We start from the raw sequence: 19,192 nt of genomic DNA, 5'->3' as shown, positions 1-19,192 counted from the left end.
GCTCAGCTGGTTGGCACCTCTCTCTGGGAGGATTCAGATTCAAAACTGGGTGGTGGTATATAATCATCAAATTCTTAAAAAAAAAAAAAGGGTGTATCAGGTGCTTTTGTCTGTCATCCTTAAAAACATGAAATAGTATCACATTCTTAATAGTTACCTTCTAGCAGCTGTTTTGCAATTCAAAAGATCTTCCTCGATCAAGAGGTGTGATGCTTTATGATCCATTCTTGTTCTCGAGTTAACTTTTGCTAGAATCGAAAGTTCGAAGTATATATGGTGTTATTAATTACTCTATATTACTAACTCAAAAAATGCCTCATAAGCTGTAATATGGCTCTAGTCATTCTTCATTGCCACACTTTTGCGATGCTTGGTGCTTGGTGCTTGGCTATAGTTAACTGTCGAGCAGCTATATCGTTGAAGGCTGGCCTCCTTCCTCAGTCTCCACCAAGTGGAGAATCGATTTGGATTCTCCTAGGTTTTTCTTTCATGTGCAGAGGACTCATAAACATTAATGGGCAATTTAATCTTGTTATGTTTATTTATTACATGAGTTATGGGTATAACCATAAAGCAGTAATGTAATAGCTGCTGTTTAGCCCTGCAAATGTGGTGGGTGGTTCCAATGCCTTGTTATTTTCTATTAGGGTGGTATGCTTTAAGGAATCTTGTTGGACCAAGTTCAACTCTTCCATATATAAGATGAGTCATATAGGAATAGGATGCTCATGCTGCAATCTTTTAAAATGAGGCTTAGACTTTTTTTTATAATTTTGTAAAGGCTACAAGATTTTCAACCTTCTCAATATCCCACTTTTGTCCGCTCTCCATTCCCTCCTCTCGGTCCACCCTTTCATGCAATGCCCATACACCTTGAAGGGAGGAATGACGTGACGTTGAATACTGAATGGCCACTGGTTGTTTCAGAGCTAATATTTGAGGATTTTTGAGAATTCCATAAGGTGATTTGGTTGAAATAAATGGCTCTATACTTGTATAATTCAGAGTGCGCTCATTTAAATTATGTCAAATACTTGTAACGTTTTGCATGTTATCGCACGACAGATAGCTCTATGAATCACAAGACAATATTATAAATGAAGATTTTACAGAGTTTTTTTTTTTGATCCAAAATTCAACCTGATTGATTTCGTACTCTTGGCTTGATTAGAAAATGGGCTTGAATAAATATGGTAGGAGTGCCACTGCATTGCGTATATCTACAAAGGTCCTCATTTACACTATGTGAGCACCAGGTTGGTGACACATGGCTTTATTTCAGTATACTTTGGTACCAATCCGTATTGTATGTGATTAAATTAAGTAACCATATGAATTCTGTTACGGGGGAACTAAGCCGCCATGCTCCACGTGACCGGCACGCGCGCCCATGAAAACTACGGCTGTCCTTTGATCCAGCAATCCGACCCCGAGTCGGACATCTTCGGCTCCACAGCCCGACCTCGAGTCGGCTGTCCTTTGATCCAGCAATCCGACCCCGAGTCGGACATCTTCGGCTTCGCAGCCCGACCCCGAGTCGGCTGCCCCTTAATCTAGCAATCCGACCCCAAGTCGGATGTCCTCAGCAATGCAGCCCGACCCCGAGTCGGCTGCCCCCTGATCCAGCACTCCGACCCCGAGTCGGAGATCTCTTGATAACGACAGGCTGCTTCCCAGAGGCACGCCGAGACCTCCTGCTCCACTACTCCCTGCAACGGCTGTATCCGATGCTGTTCCACGATCTCCTGTATCAACCGTACAAAGCGGAACTCCACTACGCCCTGTCATGGCCGTACCCAGCGCTGCTCCACGACGCCCTGTAACGGCCATGTCAGTGGCCACTCCATCGCGCCCCACGATGACAAACCCCCCTGAGAGACCCCCCAGCCAGGTATATATGCGGCTGGGGGGAGAAGGGGGGGTAAGCAATATCTTCCAGAGCACTCTCTTGCTTGCGATTATCATCTCTCCTCCTCCTCCAATCTCCTCTGACTTGATCGTCGGAGGGCCCCCACTACCCCAGTGGTGGTGCGAGGCTTGCTTGCAGGTTTCCCGGTGGAAGGTGAAGCGTAACCAACACCAACCAAGACAACTCAGACGGAACCCCGTTCACACCGCTGTGTCAATCGTTCTCGGTTTGGACCACCAGCAACAGTTGGCGCTAGAGGAAGGGACTGATCTCAGAGCGATCGTAATGGCACGGCGAGGTGGTCGTGGAGCTTCCAATGCCTCCGGTCGCGGGGCCTCTCGCGCCTCCGGCCGGGAGGCCGCTGCGTCTCCAACACATTCTCAGCAACACTCCACCGTTCCACCCCCGATTCAAATGGTCGAAGCCGCTCAGTTCGACCAGTTAGCCCAGCAGGTCCGCACCCTCGCGGAGGCGGTGCAGAACCTGCAGGGTGTGATGTCTCGGGCGCCGCAGCGGGCCCAGGAGCCGCTGCTCCCTGAGCGCTCACCTGTCCTCCTTAACCCGCGCTCCTTCCTCTCCCATGGGGAGGAGCGCCGGCGCGAGGGAGATTCTCGAGCACGGTCCATTCTGCTGGGACCGTCCCATCGAAGCTGCGCGGGGTACAAGAGGCGGGCCCGGGCGCGTTCCCAGACCCCCCAGTCCTCAAGGAACCCGCGCTCCAGTCGGTCCCCCTCTCGGTGCTCCTTGTCCCCCACCCATCGGTCGCGCTCCCTGGACCGGCGGGTGGACGATCTCCACCGACAACTCCAGGTCCTGAAGGGCCACTCTAAAGATCCCTTCGCCGACTTGGAGATCTCCTCCCAACCGGCGCTTGCCTCGAGGATCCTGCGGACCCCAAATCCGCCGGGATTCAAAATGCCGGCGATCGAGCCCTATGACGGGGCGGCGGACCCGCGGGATCACGTGGAGAGTTTCAGGACTCTTATGCTCCTCCATGGAGCATCAGATCCTCTCCTCTGCAAGGCCTTCCCGGCGACCCTCCGTGGCCCAGCCAGGGCGTGGTTCGCCGGCCTGGAGGCTGACTCTATCCAGTCCTTTGACCAGTTCACTCGCCTCTTCATTAGCCATTTCGCCGTCAGTAGCCGGCGGCGATTGGTTTCCGACTCCCTCTTTGATGTCCGGCAAAACGAGGGAGAAAGCCTGCGGGATTACCTTACCCGCTTCAACAAGGCTACATTGGAGGTCCGGAACCTGAGCCAGGAGGTGGCTCTCTCAGCCCTGAAGCGTGGCTTCCGGAAGGGCAGACTCACCTTCTCCCTGGACAAACGCCTGCCGCGGAGCTTTCCGGAGCTGTTGTCTCGGGCGAACCAGTATGCAGACGCCGAGGAGGCAGCCGCCCACCGGAACAAGGAGGCCGCCGAGGCCCCTCTAAAGCTCGGGAAGAAAAGGCGAAAAGAGGCACCCCAGAGGAGGAGCCCGACGCCTCAACATCGGCGCAGAAGCCCGTCACCGGCGAGGAACCACGGCGCCCCACGCCCTCGTTCTCCGCACCGACGCTTCAACCGGTACACCCCACTCCTGGCCCCCCGGGCCCAGATCCTTATGGAGGTCAAGGGGCGGGAGAACCTCCCGGTCCCGAGGCAGATGAAGAAAATCCCTGGGAGGAGGCCCTCTCGAGCGTACTGTGAGTACCACCGAGACCACGGCCACGACACCGAAGACTGCTTCCAGCTTCGGGACGAGATCGAGGCTCTCATCCGCCGAGGGCGTCTCGGTCGATATGTAAACGACCGACGTCCCCCCGCAGACCCGCGTCCGGCCGACCCGGCCCCTCAGGAGCCTCGGGAGCAGAATCGACCCGTCGCGGGCGTGATCCACACCATCACTGGGGGCTGCTCTCGGCCCGTGAGGAACGCAGGGGGCTCGGTGGAAGCATCAGGGGTGGCCGTCGCGAAGAGGCAGCGGGTCGGAAATGTAATCACTTTTTGTGATGAGGATGTAAAGGGGGTTCAGACCCCCCATGATGATGCCATGGTGATCTCCCTCACTATGGCGAACTATGATGTAAGGCGTGTTCTTGTGGATAGTGGAAGCTCAGCTGATATTTTGTTTTACGAGGCCTTCCAAAAGATGAGCTTGTCCCGACAAGTGTTGCACAAAACATCCACCCCCCTCATAGGATTCACTGGAGACGCTATCTCGGCCGAAGGTGTCGTTGAGCTGCCTGTGACTGCGGGCGTTGCACCCGCAGAAGCCACGGTGCGGCTCGGGTTCTTGGTCGTTCGTGTTCCCTCGGCCTACAACGCTATCCTCGGACGACCCGGACTGAACGCCCTTCGCGCGGTAGTCTCTACATACCATTTGCTAATGCGGTTCCCCACGGCGGCCGGGATTGGAGAGGTCCGAGGTGACCAACCGACCGCACGGCAATGTTTCCTAGCAACTCTCAAAGGGAAGAAGCCCGTGGAGGCCCTAAGCGTCGAGTCCCTTGACGCCAGAGACGAGGTGGCTTTGCGGCACGGGGAGCCGGCCGAGGGTGTGATCGAAGTTCCCCTTGAAGAGGGTCGCCCGGACCGTACGGTCCGGGTCGGTGCCAACCTCGACTTGGAAGCTCAGCTCAGGTTAGTGGAATTCCTCCGAGCCAATGCTGATGTATTTGCCTGGTCGGCGGCCGATGTACCTGGGATCGACCCGGAGGTCATTTCTCACGCCCTCAACGTCGACCCAACCCACCGACCAGTAAAGCAGAAGAAGAGACACTGTGCCCCGGATCGGATCCGAGTGGTCGACCAGGAGGTAGACAAGCTCTTGGAGGCAGGATTCATAAGGGAGGTCAGCTACCCCGAATGGTTGGCAAATGTCGTACTTGTCCGGAAGGCGAGCGGGAAGTGGAGGATGTGCGTCGACTACACCGACCTGAACAAGGCGTGCCCCAAGGATAGCTTTCCGCTTCCACGGATAGACCAACTGGTCGATGCGACTTCCGGATATCAGCTGCTGTCTTTCATGGACGCCTTCTCCGGCTACAACCAAATAATGATGGCTCCACAGGACGAGGAGAAAACTGCCTTTATAACAGACCGGGGGCTGTACTGTTACAAGGTAATGCCCTTTGGTCTGAAGAATGCTGGCGCCACTTACCAGCGCCTCGTCAACAAAATCTTCAAAGGGCAAATCGGCCGGAACATGGAGGTGTACGTGGACGATATGCTGGTGAAGAGCCGCCATGCCGACCAGCACATCGCGGATCTGGAGGAGACTTTTGCCACCCTGCGGAAGTTTCGCATGAAGCTGAACCCAGCGAAGTGCGCCTTTGGCGCTTCGGCCGGGAGGTTCCTCGGTTTCATTGTCAACCAGCGGGGGATCGAAGCCAACCCTGACAAAATCAAGGCCATCCAAGATATGTCCCCTCCGACCAAAGTGAAGGAGGTTCAGGAGCTCGCTGGAAGGGTCGCCGCGCTCGGACGATTTGTGGCAAAATCGGCCGAACGCTGCCAACCGTTCTTCAAGGTGTTGAAGCGCCCGAAAGACTTCCTTTGGACGGCCGAATGTCAAGTGGCATTCGACCAACTCAAGGAGTACTTGGCGTCTCCTCCCCTGCTGTCCAAGCCGCAAGAGGGGGAGATGCTCTACCTCTATCTGGCGGTCTCCCCAACCGCAGTCAGCGCAGTACTGGTTCGGGAAGAGGCAAAGCTCCAGAAGCCTGTGTACTACATCAGCCGGGTCCTACGGAATGCCGAGACGCGGTATACGAAGGCGGAAAAGATCGCCTTCGCGCTGCTCACCGCGGCCAGGAGGCTTCGCCCCTATTTCCAGGCTCATCCCGTCACCCTCTTGACCGATCAACCACTGCGGCAGATCCTCAGCAATCCTGAGAATGCGGGACGGCTGGTGAAGTGGGCAGTAGAACTTGGTGAGTTCGACATCCGCTACCAGCCCCGACCCGCCATCAAGGCCCAGGTGCTCGCGGACTTCCTCGCTGAGTGCACTGTGCAGGAGGCGGAACCTAGGCCGCCGGAAACACCCAGCCTCGACCTCCCAATCTGGACGCTTCACATTGATGGGTCGTCGAACCCCGAAGGTGGAGGGGCCGGGCTGGTCCTTACCAGTCCCGATGGAGTGATAGCCGAGTATGCCTTGAGGTTCGGATTTCCAGTGACCAACAACGAGGCGGAATACGAGGCCCTAGTCACAGGACTCAAACTCACCAAGGAGCTCGGCATCCGGCGTTTGAAGGTCTTCACCGACTCCCAGCTGGTGGTCGGGCAGGTCCGAGGGGAGTTCGAGGCTCGGAGCCCGACCATGCAGAGCTATGTCTGGAAGGTGCAAGCACTCATTCCCGACCTCGGCAGTGTTGACATTCAGCAGGTCCCAAGAAGCGAAAATGCCAGGGCCGACAGGCTGTCCCGCTTGGTGGGCGCAGACGCGCACAACTTGTCGAGGGCGATCTACCTGGAGACCCTGGATGCCCCGAGCATCGGCGAGGCCGGAGCGGTGATGGCGATTGATCCGGAGCCATCTTGGATGGACCCGCTCGTCGCCTACCTCGCCGAAGGGATCCTCCCAGAGGACGAAGATCAAGCTCGGCGACTCGTCATGAAGTCCGCCCACTACGTACTCTATGAAGGGAGGCTGTATCGGACCTCGTTCACCGCCCCCCTCTTAAGGTGCCTCCGCCCCTCGGAAGCGGCCTATGCCCTCAGCGAAGTCCACGAAGGCATCTGCGGATCGCACCTGGGGGCTAGGTCCTTGGCGCATAAGATCATGAGGCAAGGCTATCATTGGCCTACCTTGTTGGAGGACTCAAAGGATCATGTGCGGAAATGCGACGCCTGCCAGCGCCACGCCAACGTCCAGAGAGTCCCTTCTGTCCCCTTGGCACCAATCACTGCACCCTGGCCCTTCGCCCAGTGGGGAATGGATATCCTCGGACCATTCTCCGTCGCTTCAGCTCAGCGGAAATTTTTGATTGTTGCAATCGACTACTTTACCAAGTGGGTGGAGGCAGAGCCGCTGGCCACTATCACGGAGGTGCAAGTCCGGAAGTTCGTGAAGAAGAACATCATTGTCCGATTTGGGGTACCTCGGGTCCTCATCTCGGATAATGGGCGACAGTTCGACAACAAGCATTTCCGTGACTTCTGCGAGGAGTTCGGGATCGAGCATCGGTTCACATCTGTGTCGCATCCCCAAACCAACGGCGAGGCCGAGGTCACAAATCGGACAATCCTCCAAGGAATCAAAGCGCGAATCGGTCGGACGGGGCAAGCTTGGGTCGAAGAACTCGAGAATGTCCTTTGGGCGTATCGGACCACGCATCGGACCCCTACCGGGGAGACGCCTTTCAGCCTAACCTATGGCACGGAAGCCGTTGTCCCCGTGGAGCTCGGACTCCCCTCACCTCGGGTGGCCGCGCACCGACCCGAGGCCAATTCGGAACAACTCCGAGGGAACCTGGATCTCTTGGAAGAAGCGAGGAAAATGGCGCAGGTTCGGATGGCGATGTATCAGCGGAGGGTGGCTCGATATTACAACTCCAAGGTCCGACCGAAGCTTTTCAGAATCGGAGATCTGGTGCTAAGGCGAGCTAAAGCATCTCGACCTGCGGAAGGTGGGAAGCTAGCGCCAAATTGGGAAGGCCCATATAAGGTTCGCTGGGTAAACCGACCTGGCTCCTACCAGCTGGAGGCCCTAGATGGTCGAGAAATTCTAAGGAGCTGGAATTCCGCTAACCTGCGGATGTATTACCAGTAGAACGACGATGCCAGAAAGACAGTTCAAAAATGTATAACACTTTGCATTTCAATAATTTCTGGTTACAACGGCGTGCTCGTGTGATTACAAGGAATTCCCAGGGGGGAATTAGGGTGTAAAGAAAGTAAAGAAGAGGTGGAGACTCCGAGGAGCTGAAGATCTGGGATCCCGAAACCTCCATCTGAAGTGGTTGCAATCCCGTCGGAAGTGGGTGCTTCCAACCGGAGGCGCCATCGGCGTCTCACGAAAGAGATGAAGAGCCGGCGCGGATGAAGAAGAAGTGGACGAAGGAGAAGTCCACACTGCCTCCAACCGGAGGCGCCATCCACGCCCCACGAAGAGGATGAGGAGCCGCCGCCGACGAAGCTCCCGCTGCCTCCAGAGGAACGCCACCTCCAAGGGATATTCCGGACCTCCCCAGTGTTAGGGGAGAGAAGGAATACGAGGGGGAAGAGCATATGGAGGCGCGGTCCCGGATCAGGCGTCTGGTGCAGAGCTCAATCGGGAGTCTGAACTTCAAGGAGGGGAGATGTGATCCCGGATGAAACGCCTAGAGCGGAGTTCCGCCGGGGAGACCCTCCTTGCTGATCCCAGATGAAACGGCTAGTTGGCTGAAGTCGCGAGGGACGCGCCTCCCGTTCCTTCGGCAGGAGTCTCTCAGCCATGCGCCAGAGAGAAGGTCCACGATCCATGGCAACTTGAACAGCTCCGGCTTGGCAGGCTCCATCGCACCTGCACCTATATTTATAGCCAAACTGCGGCCCCCCGGTCGTTCCGATACGGGTGGCTCCAATAAGTGCGGGCGCATTGAATCCGGAGCCGATCCGGCTCTCAAGGCGTATCTTCCCGCGATTTCCTAAGCGTCATTCTCCTTAATCGCATTTTTTTGTGCAGGACACTCCGGGTGGCCTGTACCCCTAGGTCCACGTATCTCCGCTCGCGCCCAGGCCGCATCCGCTTCGAAGAACGCGCGCATCGCGGCCGCTTAACTGACACTCCTCGCAAGCAGCAACTGGCGATCCGATTTCCCAGGTAACGCATCAATTAGCGTTTAATGCCCTTCTGGTGTTCCCCAGGCAACGCTTGGAGAAGAGGAGAAACACGATCGCAGCTGGCCACGTAGAAACCCCGTCGGGCTGCAAGCGACAGGCGCATGGCCAACGAGCGGAATTTCCCGAGGCACGGCCCTCGGATGCCAGGCTAACCCGATGATCATCCCGGGAGCAGACTAGCCTGAAGCCCCGACCGGTCGCCTTGGCTTGCGCCAGCCTTGGCCGACCAACGAGCGGAATCTCCCGAGGCTCGGCCCTCGGATGCCAGGCTAACCCGATGACCATCCCGGGACCAGACTAGCCTGAAGCCCCGACCGGTCGCCTCGGCTTGCGCCAGCCTTGGCCGACCAACGAGCGGAATCTCCCGAGGCTCGGCCCTCGGATGCCAGGCTAACCCGATGACCATCCCGGGACCAGACTAGCCTGAAGCCCCGACCGGTCGCCTCGGCTTGCGCCAGCCTTGGCCGACCAACGAGCGGAATCTCCCGAGGCTCGGCCCTCGGATGCCAGGCTAACCCGATGACCATCCCGGGACCAGACTAGCCCGACCGGTCGCCTCGGCTTGTGCCAGCCTTGGCCGACCAACGAGCGGAATCTCCCGAGGCTCGGCCCTCGGATGCCAGGCTAACCCGATGACCATCCCGGGACCAGACTAGCCTGAAGCCCCGACCGGTCGCCTCGGCTTGCGCCAGCCTTGGCCGACCAACGAGCGGAATCTCCCGAGGCTCGGCCCTCGGATGCCAGGCTAACCCGATGATCATTCCGGGAGCAGACTAGCCTGAAGCCCCGACCGGTCGCCTTGGCTTGCGCCAGCCTTGGCCGACCAACGAGCGGAATTTCCTGAGGCCTAACCCTCGGATGCCTGGCTTAGTGCCGGAAGAATTTCCTGAGGCCTAACCCTCGGATGCCTGGCTTAGCGCCGGAAGAATTTCCTGAGGCCTAACCCTCGGATGCCTGGCTTAGTGCCGGAAGAATTTCCTGAGGCCTAACCCTCGGATGCCTGGCTTAGTGCCGGAAGAATTTCCTGAGGCCTAACCCTCGGATGCCTGGCTTAGCGCCGGAAGAATTTCCTGAGGCTTAACCCTCGGATGCCTGGCTTAGTGCCGGAAGAATTTTCTGAGGCCTAACCCTCGGATGCCTGGCTTAGTGCCGGAAGAATTTCCTGAGGCCTAACCCTCGGATGCCTGGCTTAGCGCCGGAAGAATTTCCTGAGGCCTAACCCTCGGATGCCTGGCTTAGCGCCGGAAGAATTTCCTGAGGCCTAACCCTCGGATGCCTGGCTTAGCGCCGGAAGAATTTCCTGAGGCCTAACCCTCGGATGCCTGGCTTAGCGCCGGAAGAATTTCCTGAGGCCTAACCCTCGGATGCCTGGCTTAGCGCCGGAAGAATTTCCTGAGGCCTAACCCTCGGATGCCTGGCTTAGCGCCGGAAGAATTTCCTGAGGCCTAACCCTCGGATGCCTGGCTTAGCGCCGGAAGAATTTCCTGAGGCCTAACCCTCGGATGCCTGGCTTAGTGCCGGAAGAATTTCCTGAGGCCTAACCCTCGGATGCCTGGCTTAGGGCCGGAAGAACTTCGAGAGTCAGGAGTCGGCAAGACGCTGCCAAGGGTTAAAAAGAAAAAAAAAGAGGAGGACGAAAGCGAGATGAAGAAACATTCGACTTGTATTAATTTTTATTGTTTCAGGGCCAAGGCCCATACAATTTGGCAAAATGCCGACATACAAAAAAAGAGGACAACGAAAGGTACAAGAGGTCAGCTTGGAGGAACCCCCGGGTCGGGAGCGTCGGGCTCGTCCGCAGGGGGTAGGGAGGCGGTAGGAGAATCAGCAGGCGATGGCGCCGGAGAGGAGTCGAGAAGGGAAATCCCACTCAGGTCAACTTCGGGGTACTTAGCCGACACCCTTGCCAGGCCCTCCTCGAAGCCTAAGATGAAGGATTCGGACCCCGCGTCCGACGCGTCACGGACGAACTCGTCAGACTGACGATAGGCCCGTACCGCCTCCGACATATCACGGGTGAACTCGGCGGACTGACGATAAGCCTGTACCGCCTGGCGCCCGATCTCCGCACTCTTCTCGGTCAGCGCCGCCTCTGCTCGCTCCGTAATCTGAGCCTTAGCCTCCAAGACCTTCGCCACAATCCGGTCTTCAGCCTCGGAGGAGACCCTCAGCAGATTAGCCTGAGCCTCCTTACGCTCCGCCTCGGCAGCAGTGGATGGCTTAGTAGATGGGGTGAAAATACGCTGGAGAAAGAAAGGTCGTATATTTCCTACTTTCAGGAATAGCGGGACGGGTCTAAAGAAATACCAGATATAAAGTACAGAAGTCAATACGGCGGGAGCTGGGTTGGCTCCGTACCGGCTGAGGGCATTAGCACTCGACTGATAGGGATAGGGACAGCTGCGAGCGGCCTCAGCTTCCTCCAGTCGCGAACGGAGCTCTTGGTCGTTCGCGCGGGACCTCTCCAAGGCTGACTCCAATTCGCCCAGTTTGGCTTCAAGAGACCGGGTTCGGTTGCGGGCGCTGTCGGCAGACCGCTGAGCCCTCTCCCACCTCTCTCGATAGTCCGCGACCTTCCGGGACTGCTTTTCAGCTCGTTCCTCCGCCTTCTTAACCCTGCTTTCGAGGCCCGAGGCGACTTTGAGTTGCTCCCGAGCTTCCAACAGTTGCTTCTCGAGGGCGGCGAAGCCGAGTGCCTGCTCTTCGGCCTCCCGGAGCCTCGCCTCGAGGTCCCCGGTCGTCCTGCCCGCCACAGCCTGGCCTCCCTCTTCCACTGCTTTCAGTCGGTCCTCGGCCTTCGCCAGAAGCCCCGCCTGTTCCTTGTAGCACTCCTCGAGACGGATCATGTACTGGGCGAGCTAAGAGATAGGAAAAGTGAGGGCGTCAGGCGGAGAACAACAGAGCTAATAAATGGTGAAAAGCGGCCAGAAGAACACTCACCGACATGAGACAGACACAGCTGGCAGCCCCGACGTCAGAGACCCCCAACTCCCGGACCCGCCGACGGTCCTTCTCCAGCAGCACTGTTTCGATGAGGTTTCGGGCGCCATCGGTAGTGAAGGCCGACCCCGATTTCTCCCCGGAGCCGGATGGTGGTTCTGCAGCCTTACCCTTATCCATCGCCTGGGGAAGAGTCCTGCTGATTGTGCTCGGGGCGGGGGTCACTCCAGGAATTGATAGGGCCCCGCTCGGCCGGGGCCTCGGCGCGTCCCTCCTCGGATCATCAGGAGCCGGCTGAGTCGAAGGCCGGGCCGGGGACCGATCACGTCCGACCCGTCCGTCTCGAGCGGGCTCGGATGATACCTCCGGAATAGCGGCAGTCTCACCACCGGAGGGCTGATACAGCGTCAGCTGCCGGTCCGTGCCCACGGCGTCTCCCTGATCGGTGGGCCCGGACTCGTCGGTCGGCGTCGGAGGCACCTCCTTGCGGGACTTCTTCACCGGCGGGGCCCCGCTCGGAGGAGCTCGTTTCCTCCTCCGGACCGCTTCCAGTAGGGACGACCTACCAACAGCCGGTCCCTTGTCCGACCGCATGACGTCGTCAATCTCTGCAACAAGAACGAGATGGTCGAGGGCTGAGAAACCGAAGGAAAGAACGAGACGAAAGAGGAGAAAAGAGTCAAAAAAGAAATGGTGGCGGGCTCACGGTCGGTGGGGACCGAGCTCAGACCGACATTCACCAAGGTATCCTCAGAAATAAGGCGGGCCACCGGGGGGAGTTGGCCCTCGGCAACCAACCCCTTCAAGGCGGCCAAGCCATCGGATTCCTCCCTCGACAGTCTCGATAGGCCGATCGGGGACTTCATCGGCGTCTCCCAGGTCGCCCTGATTCCCCAAGAGGGATCTACATCGATGAAGAAGAAACGCTCCTTCCAGCCGTGAATGGAGGAAGGAGCCTCTTTGACGAGGCCGCACCCTCGCCGCGCCGCAAAGCACCACCACCCTTTGTCCTGGGGGTGGCCACTCAGGCTGTAGAACTCCCAAAAAACATTCAGAGTGGCGGGAATCTCGTGCATGCGGCAGAGAACCTGGAAGACCGTCAGGGCACGCCACGAGTTCGGCACCAGTTGCGTCGGCGCAACTCTTAAACCCCAGAGTACCTGCACGACTAAGTCCGAAGGGGGAAAGCGGAACCCAGCCTGGAGAATGCCCTCATTGATGGCGATCTTCCCTGGAGGAGGATGGGACATCCTCTCCTCAGGCCCCGAGAGCGTAACGTTGCAGGCCTCGGGAAGGTGGTACCGAGCCACGAGTTTGTCTAAGTCCTCGGCGACCAGCTCCGACTTAATGTGGTCTGCTCTCACGTCGCCCATTCCTAATGGCCAATAAACCTACGGTCAGGACGGGGACAAGAAGGGGGGAAAGACCGGGACGACTGGGGTACACTAGTACAAAAGGAGAAAGTATGATGAGCCCTAAGTAGAAGAATGGGGTAACTCACCGGAAGAGAAGGAAGAACGGCTCCGAGAGCGTCAAAGGAGAAGCAAGCGAACAGTCCGACGGCAACAACGGCAGCGCAAAGGGGAAACTCGAAAATGTCTGTAAAGAGGAAGACGGACGGGGGAGGGTCCCCGGTTAAATAGGCGGAAAGGCGGGTGATGCCTCGATGACGCCAGAGGACGCCTGGCCGCCGAAGGGTCGCTCGCGCCCCAAAGGCGAATCGACACCATTAAGGAAGGATGTCCGCCGAAATCCTCAGACTGCCAGATCAGCAACAACCGCCATACGCCATAAAGAAGGCGGGGAGCTCGAAGCGCGCGCGCCTCTCCGAGGGATGGCGGCAATCTCGAAGCATCACTCCCTTCACCCGTTCCCCTTCTGGTTCCAGGCTCGGAAGTGGGGGGCTACTGTTACGGGGGAACTAAGCCGCCATGCTCCACGTGACCGGCACGCGCGCCCATGAAAACTACGGCTGTCCTTTGATCCAGCAATCCGACCCCGAGTCGGACATCTTCGGCTCCACAGCCCGACCTCGAGTCGGCTGTCCTTTGATCCAGCAATCCGACCCCGAGTCGGACATCTTCGGCTTCGCAGCCCGACCCCGAGTCGGCTGCCCCTTAATCTAGCAATCCGACCCCAAGTCGGATGTCCTCAGCAACGCAGCCCGACCCCGAGTCGGCTGCCCCCTGATCCAGCACTCCGACCCCGAGTCGGAGATCTCTTGATAACAACAGGCTGCTTCCCAGAGGCACGCCGAGACCTCCTGCTCCACTACTCCCTGCAACGGCTGTATCCGATGCTGTTCCACGATCTCCTGTATCAACCGTACAAAGCGGAACTCCACTACGCCCTGTCATGGCCGTACCCAGCGCTGCTCCACGACGCCCTGTAACGGCCATGTCAGTGGCCACTCCATCGCGCCCCACGATGACAAACCCCCCTGAGAGACCCCCCAGCCAGGTATATATGCGGCTGGGGGGAGAAGGGGGGGTAAGCAATATCTTCCAGAGCACTCTCTTGCTTGCGATTATCATCTCTCCTCCTCCTCCAATCTCCTCTGACTTGATCGTCGGAGGGCCCCCACTACCCCAGTGGTGGTGCGAGGCTTGCTTGCAGGTTTCCCGGTGGAAGGTGGAGCGTAACCAACACCAACCAAGACAACTCAGACGGAACCCCGTTCACACCGCTGTGTCAATCGTTCTCGGTTTGGACCACCAGCAACAAATTCCATCTTGAATTCAGGTAAATTTCTCTAAACAATGATGGCCGGCAGAAAAGAGCTCTATGGACATGATTTCAGCATGCTTCCTTAGTCTTTCTTCTTTTCTTGATGAGCAAACGAGGAGTGACGAAGAAAACCATGACATTAGATGGCTCCGAAATACATTTTGAAGCTCGAAGCATCCTATATTATGAAAAGACTAAATATAAATATGCTTAAAATTTGGCACATATTTAGTTTACAATTGAAATTAGAATCGGGATCAGAATAAATTGGAATAGAAATCGACATGACCATAACTCCCTATATATTTAGTTCATGACTGAAATTAGAATCAAAATTAAAATAAAATTTGAATACTAGAAGAAAGTATAGATTAGGTTTTAGAAGATTGGACTATTTTCATTCTTATCTAAAATTGAAATAGAAACAAAACTTTCTTCAACTAAATAGCTGAAATGAGAGACATTTATTTCCATTTTTATTCCATAGTCTGATTTCACGCGCCCAAATATGTCCTTAGTGGAGCTCAAATACTAAGTAATTAATTGTTTGTGGCTTTCAGTCAAATTCCCAAAAAAAAATTGATGCAACAGTAATTTTCTTATGCTTCTGCCGTTATTATAGGAGATAAGATTCAAGTGATGTTTTAGTAATTGTTCTTCTCTTTTTTTTGTCTCGAGAAATATTTCCTCGAATTAAGGAATGGTCATATAGTAAAATGACTCTTTTAACCTCAAGAAGAAAATTGTTTATCGGTATCTCTCGAAATCATGAAACTAGGGTTCAGGTCAAAAAAAAATAAGACATTGATTTGGAAGCAACATCTGGATTTCTAAAGCTAGTTTGAACCCCTAACATAATTTTGACCCATTTCAGCGTTCGACATGAGCATTCTTCTAATCGAGCCATTCTTTTTCTATTCCCTCGAAAAGGCTTTAGGGCTTCACCCCTCGAGGAAGAGATATCTCCGATGGCGGAGCAGCAGCAGGCCCAAACGGAGTCGCCGGCGCGATCTCCGTCGCTGTCTCAGCCGCCGCAGCAACAGAGGCAGCGGGAGGAGATGATGGCCTGCGTGGCGGCGCTGGAGGCGGCGCTGCTCCCCTGCCTCCCCGCCCGCGAACTGCAAGCCGTTGACCGCTCCGTCCACTCCTCCCACCAGAGTCAGTCCTCCGCATCCCTTCTTTCTCCTCTCTCTCTCTCTCTCTCTCAGCTCTCATCTCGATCTATTAGTCCTCTTTTACTCTAGATTTTGTTCCTAGTGATGGTTTAGTGTAGAAAGATTGGATCTTGGACTGATTGGAGTGTTTTTTTTGGCTCTACGTTAGCAAATATGGGATTGTGGGCTGGGTCTCTTTTGTTCTGTCCCGAAAAACGTGTTGGTTAACGAATGGCTGTCTTAATCAAAGGAGAATTTGTTTGGATGCGCTCAAGTTGTGATTGAACTTTTGCAAGTGAACACTTTTATAGATGAATTCTTGGTCTTGAATCAGTTTTGGTCGATTGATTTGAAGTGTGAACCGCTGAAAGCTTGTAGTTTGTGCAGCTTATTCCCTCTTCCTGGTGCTTGGTTATAAGGAAAACCCAAGATTTTATCCAATATTTTGAGGCTTTCCATTGATATTTGTCCTTTTTGTGAATTTGTTGATCTGGTTAATCTTTATACTTGAGATTCTTGTTCTTGACGATTTCATTGATCAAGCTTCAATCTGATTGTTGAAGGAGCTGTTCAACTACTCAGCTTGATTAAGTGGCATTTATAAGAGTCAAATCATTGTCGAATAGTTTAAAATGGAAGAATTATGCATTAGTTTATTGTGAAGGACTACAATGAGAAGATCACCAATTCCCTTGGGCTTTGCTGGCTGACAGTCACCTCCTCCAAGAGCTGTGCAGCAGCTACAAAATAGAAATTTGACAGAATATAAAATAATGATGTACGAACAAGAACGAATCCTAATGGAAAAGGAAAAAAAGAGGGTTGCCAAGTAATACTTCTCCCGCACCTCCTAATAGAAGAACTTATCCTAAAAGCACTTAATTATATCATCTATTGGTCCATCATTTTCCCACTCCTTTCTAAAACCTCATTACGAGACCACTGAGTTAGTAGGAGACCTCAATTTTGTTAGCCTAGTCACTATGGCCTGTCTGCTTCATTTTCTAGGTAAGAAATCTTAGGTGGCTTGAGGTTGAACTTGATGGTCAGGGCATATGGAGGACATGGTGCATATTTGGGGTGTAAAAGATAGCTTTTCTAAGATAGTGAGAGTGTGTGATAACTCTATCCTGTCATTTTTGACTTGGCTATTTTTTTTTGGATGAAGTGATTTAGGTTATGTCCTAGGAGGGGAACTTTTCATGTTAGGTTCTTTTGAGGCCTCAATTCTACTGAGTTTGTTATAGCCCTGAAGACTACTTGCCAGAGCAACTAAACTGATTTCAGTGTTAATCTTCTGTTACACAGTCAGAGTTGGTGGAATCATTAGACTATGTCATCTTTGTCATCATTTAATAGTTATTACCACATTTTTTCTTATGCACAGTGATCAGAGCTTCAGATCACATCTTACAATGTCAATGGATTATTCCCAGTGGATTCTGCAGACCATTAATTGCAACTGGTCATCATGTTAAACCTCAGCAAATGTAATTTAAGATCTAGATTCTCATTTAGGAATCAACTCAAAATTCACGAGTAAAGATGTGCTGGGGATGGATTACTTGTAATTCAACAATGATTATCTGCAGAAGCATTTAGTTTCATTATAATCATATTTTCTGTCGAAAGTTAGTTAAGAATTTTTAAAGATTGATTGCTATTATATCCTTTTTGTCCTTTTCTTCCGGCATTGCGTGAAGCACAATTTCTGAGGAAAGAGCAAAACATGATCTCTTTATGTATATAATTAGGCTGAGTAAAATACAAAGCAACCAGCAAAGTTAGATTACCATCATGCCCTTTGTAGCTACTACTTGGTAAATTTAATGCAGTTGCTTCATCCTCTTTATCAAAATATCTGTTTGTAAAAGACTTTCATACTTTCTTTGTCCTGTCATGGAAAATTGTAATGGTATTTTCTTTTTCTATGTGAGGTTGTGCCCCTATCTTCACTTCAAGATCATAAAAATGCGAGCAACTTCTATTTACAAGTCTAATATATTGAGCCATCGTAATGCAAAATTTTTGAGCCAATCACATATTATAAAATGAGGTTCTTAATATCATTATAGATCTTGATTTTTAATCTTCTTCTGTATAAGTACCTCTGACTTCTCCAATGTACAACTATTAAGGGACAAAATACATGCTTGCACGAGACCTCAAATACTCTCTCCTTATTTAAGCCCCGTTATCGCCACGCTTAGGGACGATATCCAATCAAATTTAAATCTGGTCACAACAATCACGATTAGCTATGGTCAATCCTAAAAGGGTCTGTGCTGCTTTGCCTCTAGTAACTAGAAGGTATTACTTGAGTTCTTTGGTTTTGTATAAGTATCCAAGATCTTTCTATTACACAACCAATTTAGGAGTAAACACATGCCTACACGTCTCCTCACATAAATTTTCATTTCTTTTTCTTTCATAGCATCCAAACAAAGCCATAGTTTCCCTGGGTACAAACATCTACCAGTATTCTTATAAAGCATAATGGCATGCAGAACTCTTGATCCATAAAACAGCACATTAAGGCAGCCGGAGAAGGCACAACTTAGAAATATCAATTCTTTTTTACTACATGCCAAAATGCATGCCAGGAATGAACATATTGTCATCTGCTTCTGTAATGTAATTGTAAACTAAATGTTTCTTGTTCAATCATGCTTTTTGATTGCAAACAGTTGATGTTGAAAGGCATGCAAGAGATTTTATGGAGTCTGCGAAGAGGCTTCAATTGTATTTCATTGGGCTGCAACGTGAGGATCAGCCCACCAAGGAAGAAATGCTTCGAAAGGTACAACTCCATTAAGGACAATTTTCTGAGATACCGTAGGAAAGTCTTCCTCACAAGTATCTTATGCTTCTTTTCCTTGAAATTTAATGAATATGGGGCTATTTTCTCACAATTTTGTCTCTGGATTATGTTGGCAGGAGATCTCCATCATGGAAGAAGAGTTGAAAGCCAAGTCTGAGCTGATTAAGAAGCACGAGAAACTCATTCAAGGGTGGAGGAAGGAGTTGAAGGACCAGCTGGAGAAGCATGTCACCGAGCTGGAGAGGGTGTAGAATTTCTCATATTGTTTGTTTGTTTCAGTTCAGCAGTTTGTCTATTACTTATACCAAGAGGGATCCTATATAACAAATGATAGAGAAGTTCAGGGGTGGTAAGAAATTGTAATTTTGTGGAGGTCTATACGAAGCATGCTGTGCGTTAAGGGCTTTATCAAAAGTCATGTAGGAAATGGAGTTAATTTCTGCTGAATCAGCCAGTGTCGTAGGATGGCAAAATAAAGGCCATGATCATCAAATAGTCATCTAAATAATAGTTGAAATCGACTATTCTCATTTTTTGTTGTGTTCTTTCAGTTCGTAATGTTTCCAGATATATTCAGCATACTGTTACCTTATAAGGTGTTTGGATGATCAAATATGCTGGACAAAACAAATATGTAATTGAAATGCTTTTGCTAGGTTAGTGCTAAGAGAGTTCGACTAAATTCCACAAATATGTTTCTTGTCTAAATTGGCCTCAAATTGGGAATTTATGAGATGTTATAGAAAAGGTTTTCATTTTTTTCCTACTGAAAATTGATTTTAAAGTGATGGTGGATTGGATAAACTGTATTCATCATCTTTATGCCCTAGAGATT

The 19,192-nt window shown here is 52.7% G+C and overlaps 1 protein-coding gene across 1 annotated transcript; it reads left to right on the top strand.

The window, feature by feature from the left end:
• The first annotated feature begins 15,122 nt into the window (after positions 1-15,122).
• Positions 15,123-18,889, top strand: LOC103721689 (mediator of RNA polymerase II transcription subunit-like protein). The gene is made up of 3 exons (XM_008811993.5): positions 15,123-15,540; positions 18,224-18,336; positions 18,474-18,889. Exons 1-3 carry the CDS (start codon positions 15,351-15,353, stop codon positions 18,606-18,608), a joined length of 438 nt encoding a protein of 145 aa, XP_008810215.1. The 5' UTR covers positions 15,123-15,350; the 3' UTR covers positions 18,609-18,889.
• The last annotated feature ends 303 nt before the right edge of the window (positions 18,890-19,192 follow it).

The sequence above is a fragment of the Phoenix dactylifera genome, chromosome 14, assembly GCF_051530095.1.
Source record: "Phoenix dactylifera cultivar Ajwa chromosome 14, Ajwa_hap1_PhDact_Kaust_v1.1, whole genome shotgun sequence".
NCBI classification, from domain to species: Eukaryota; Viridiplantae; Streptophyta; class Magnoliopsida; order Arecales; family Arecaceae; genus Phoenix; species Phoenix dactylifera.
The sequence above is the reverse complement of the archived record's forward strand: the minus strand, read 5'-3'. Positions and strand labels throughout refer to the sequence as shown.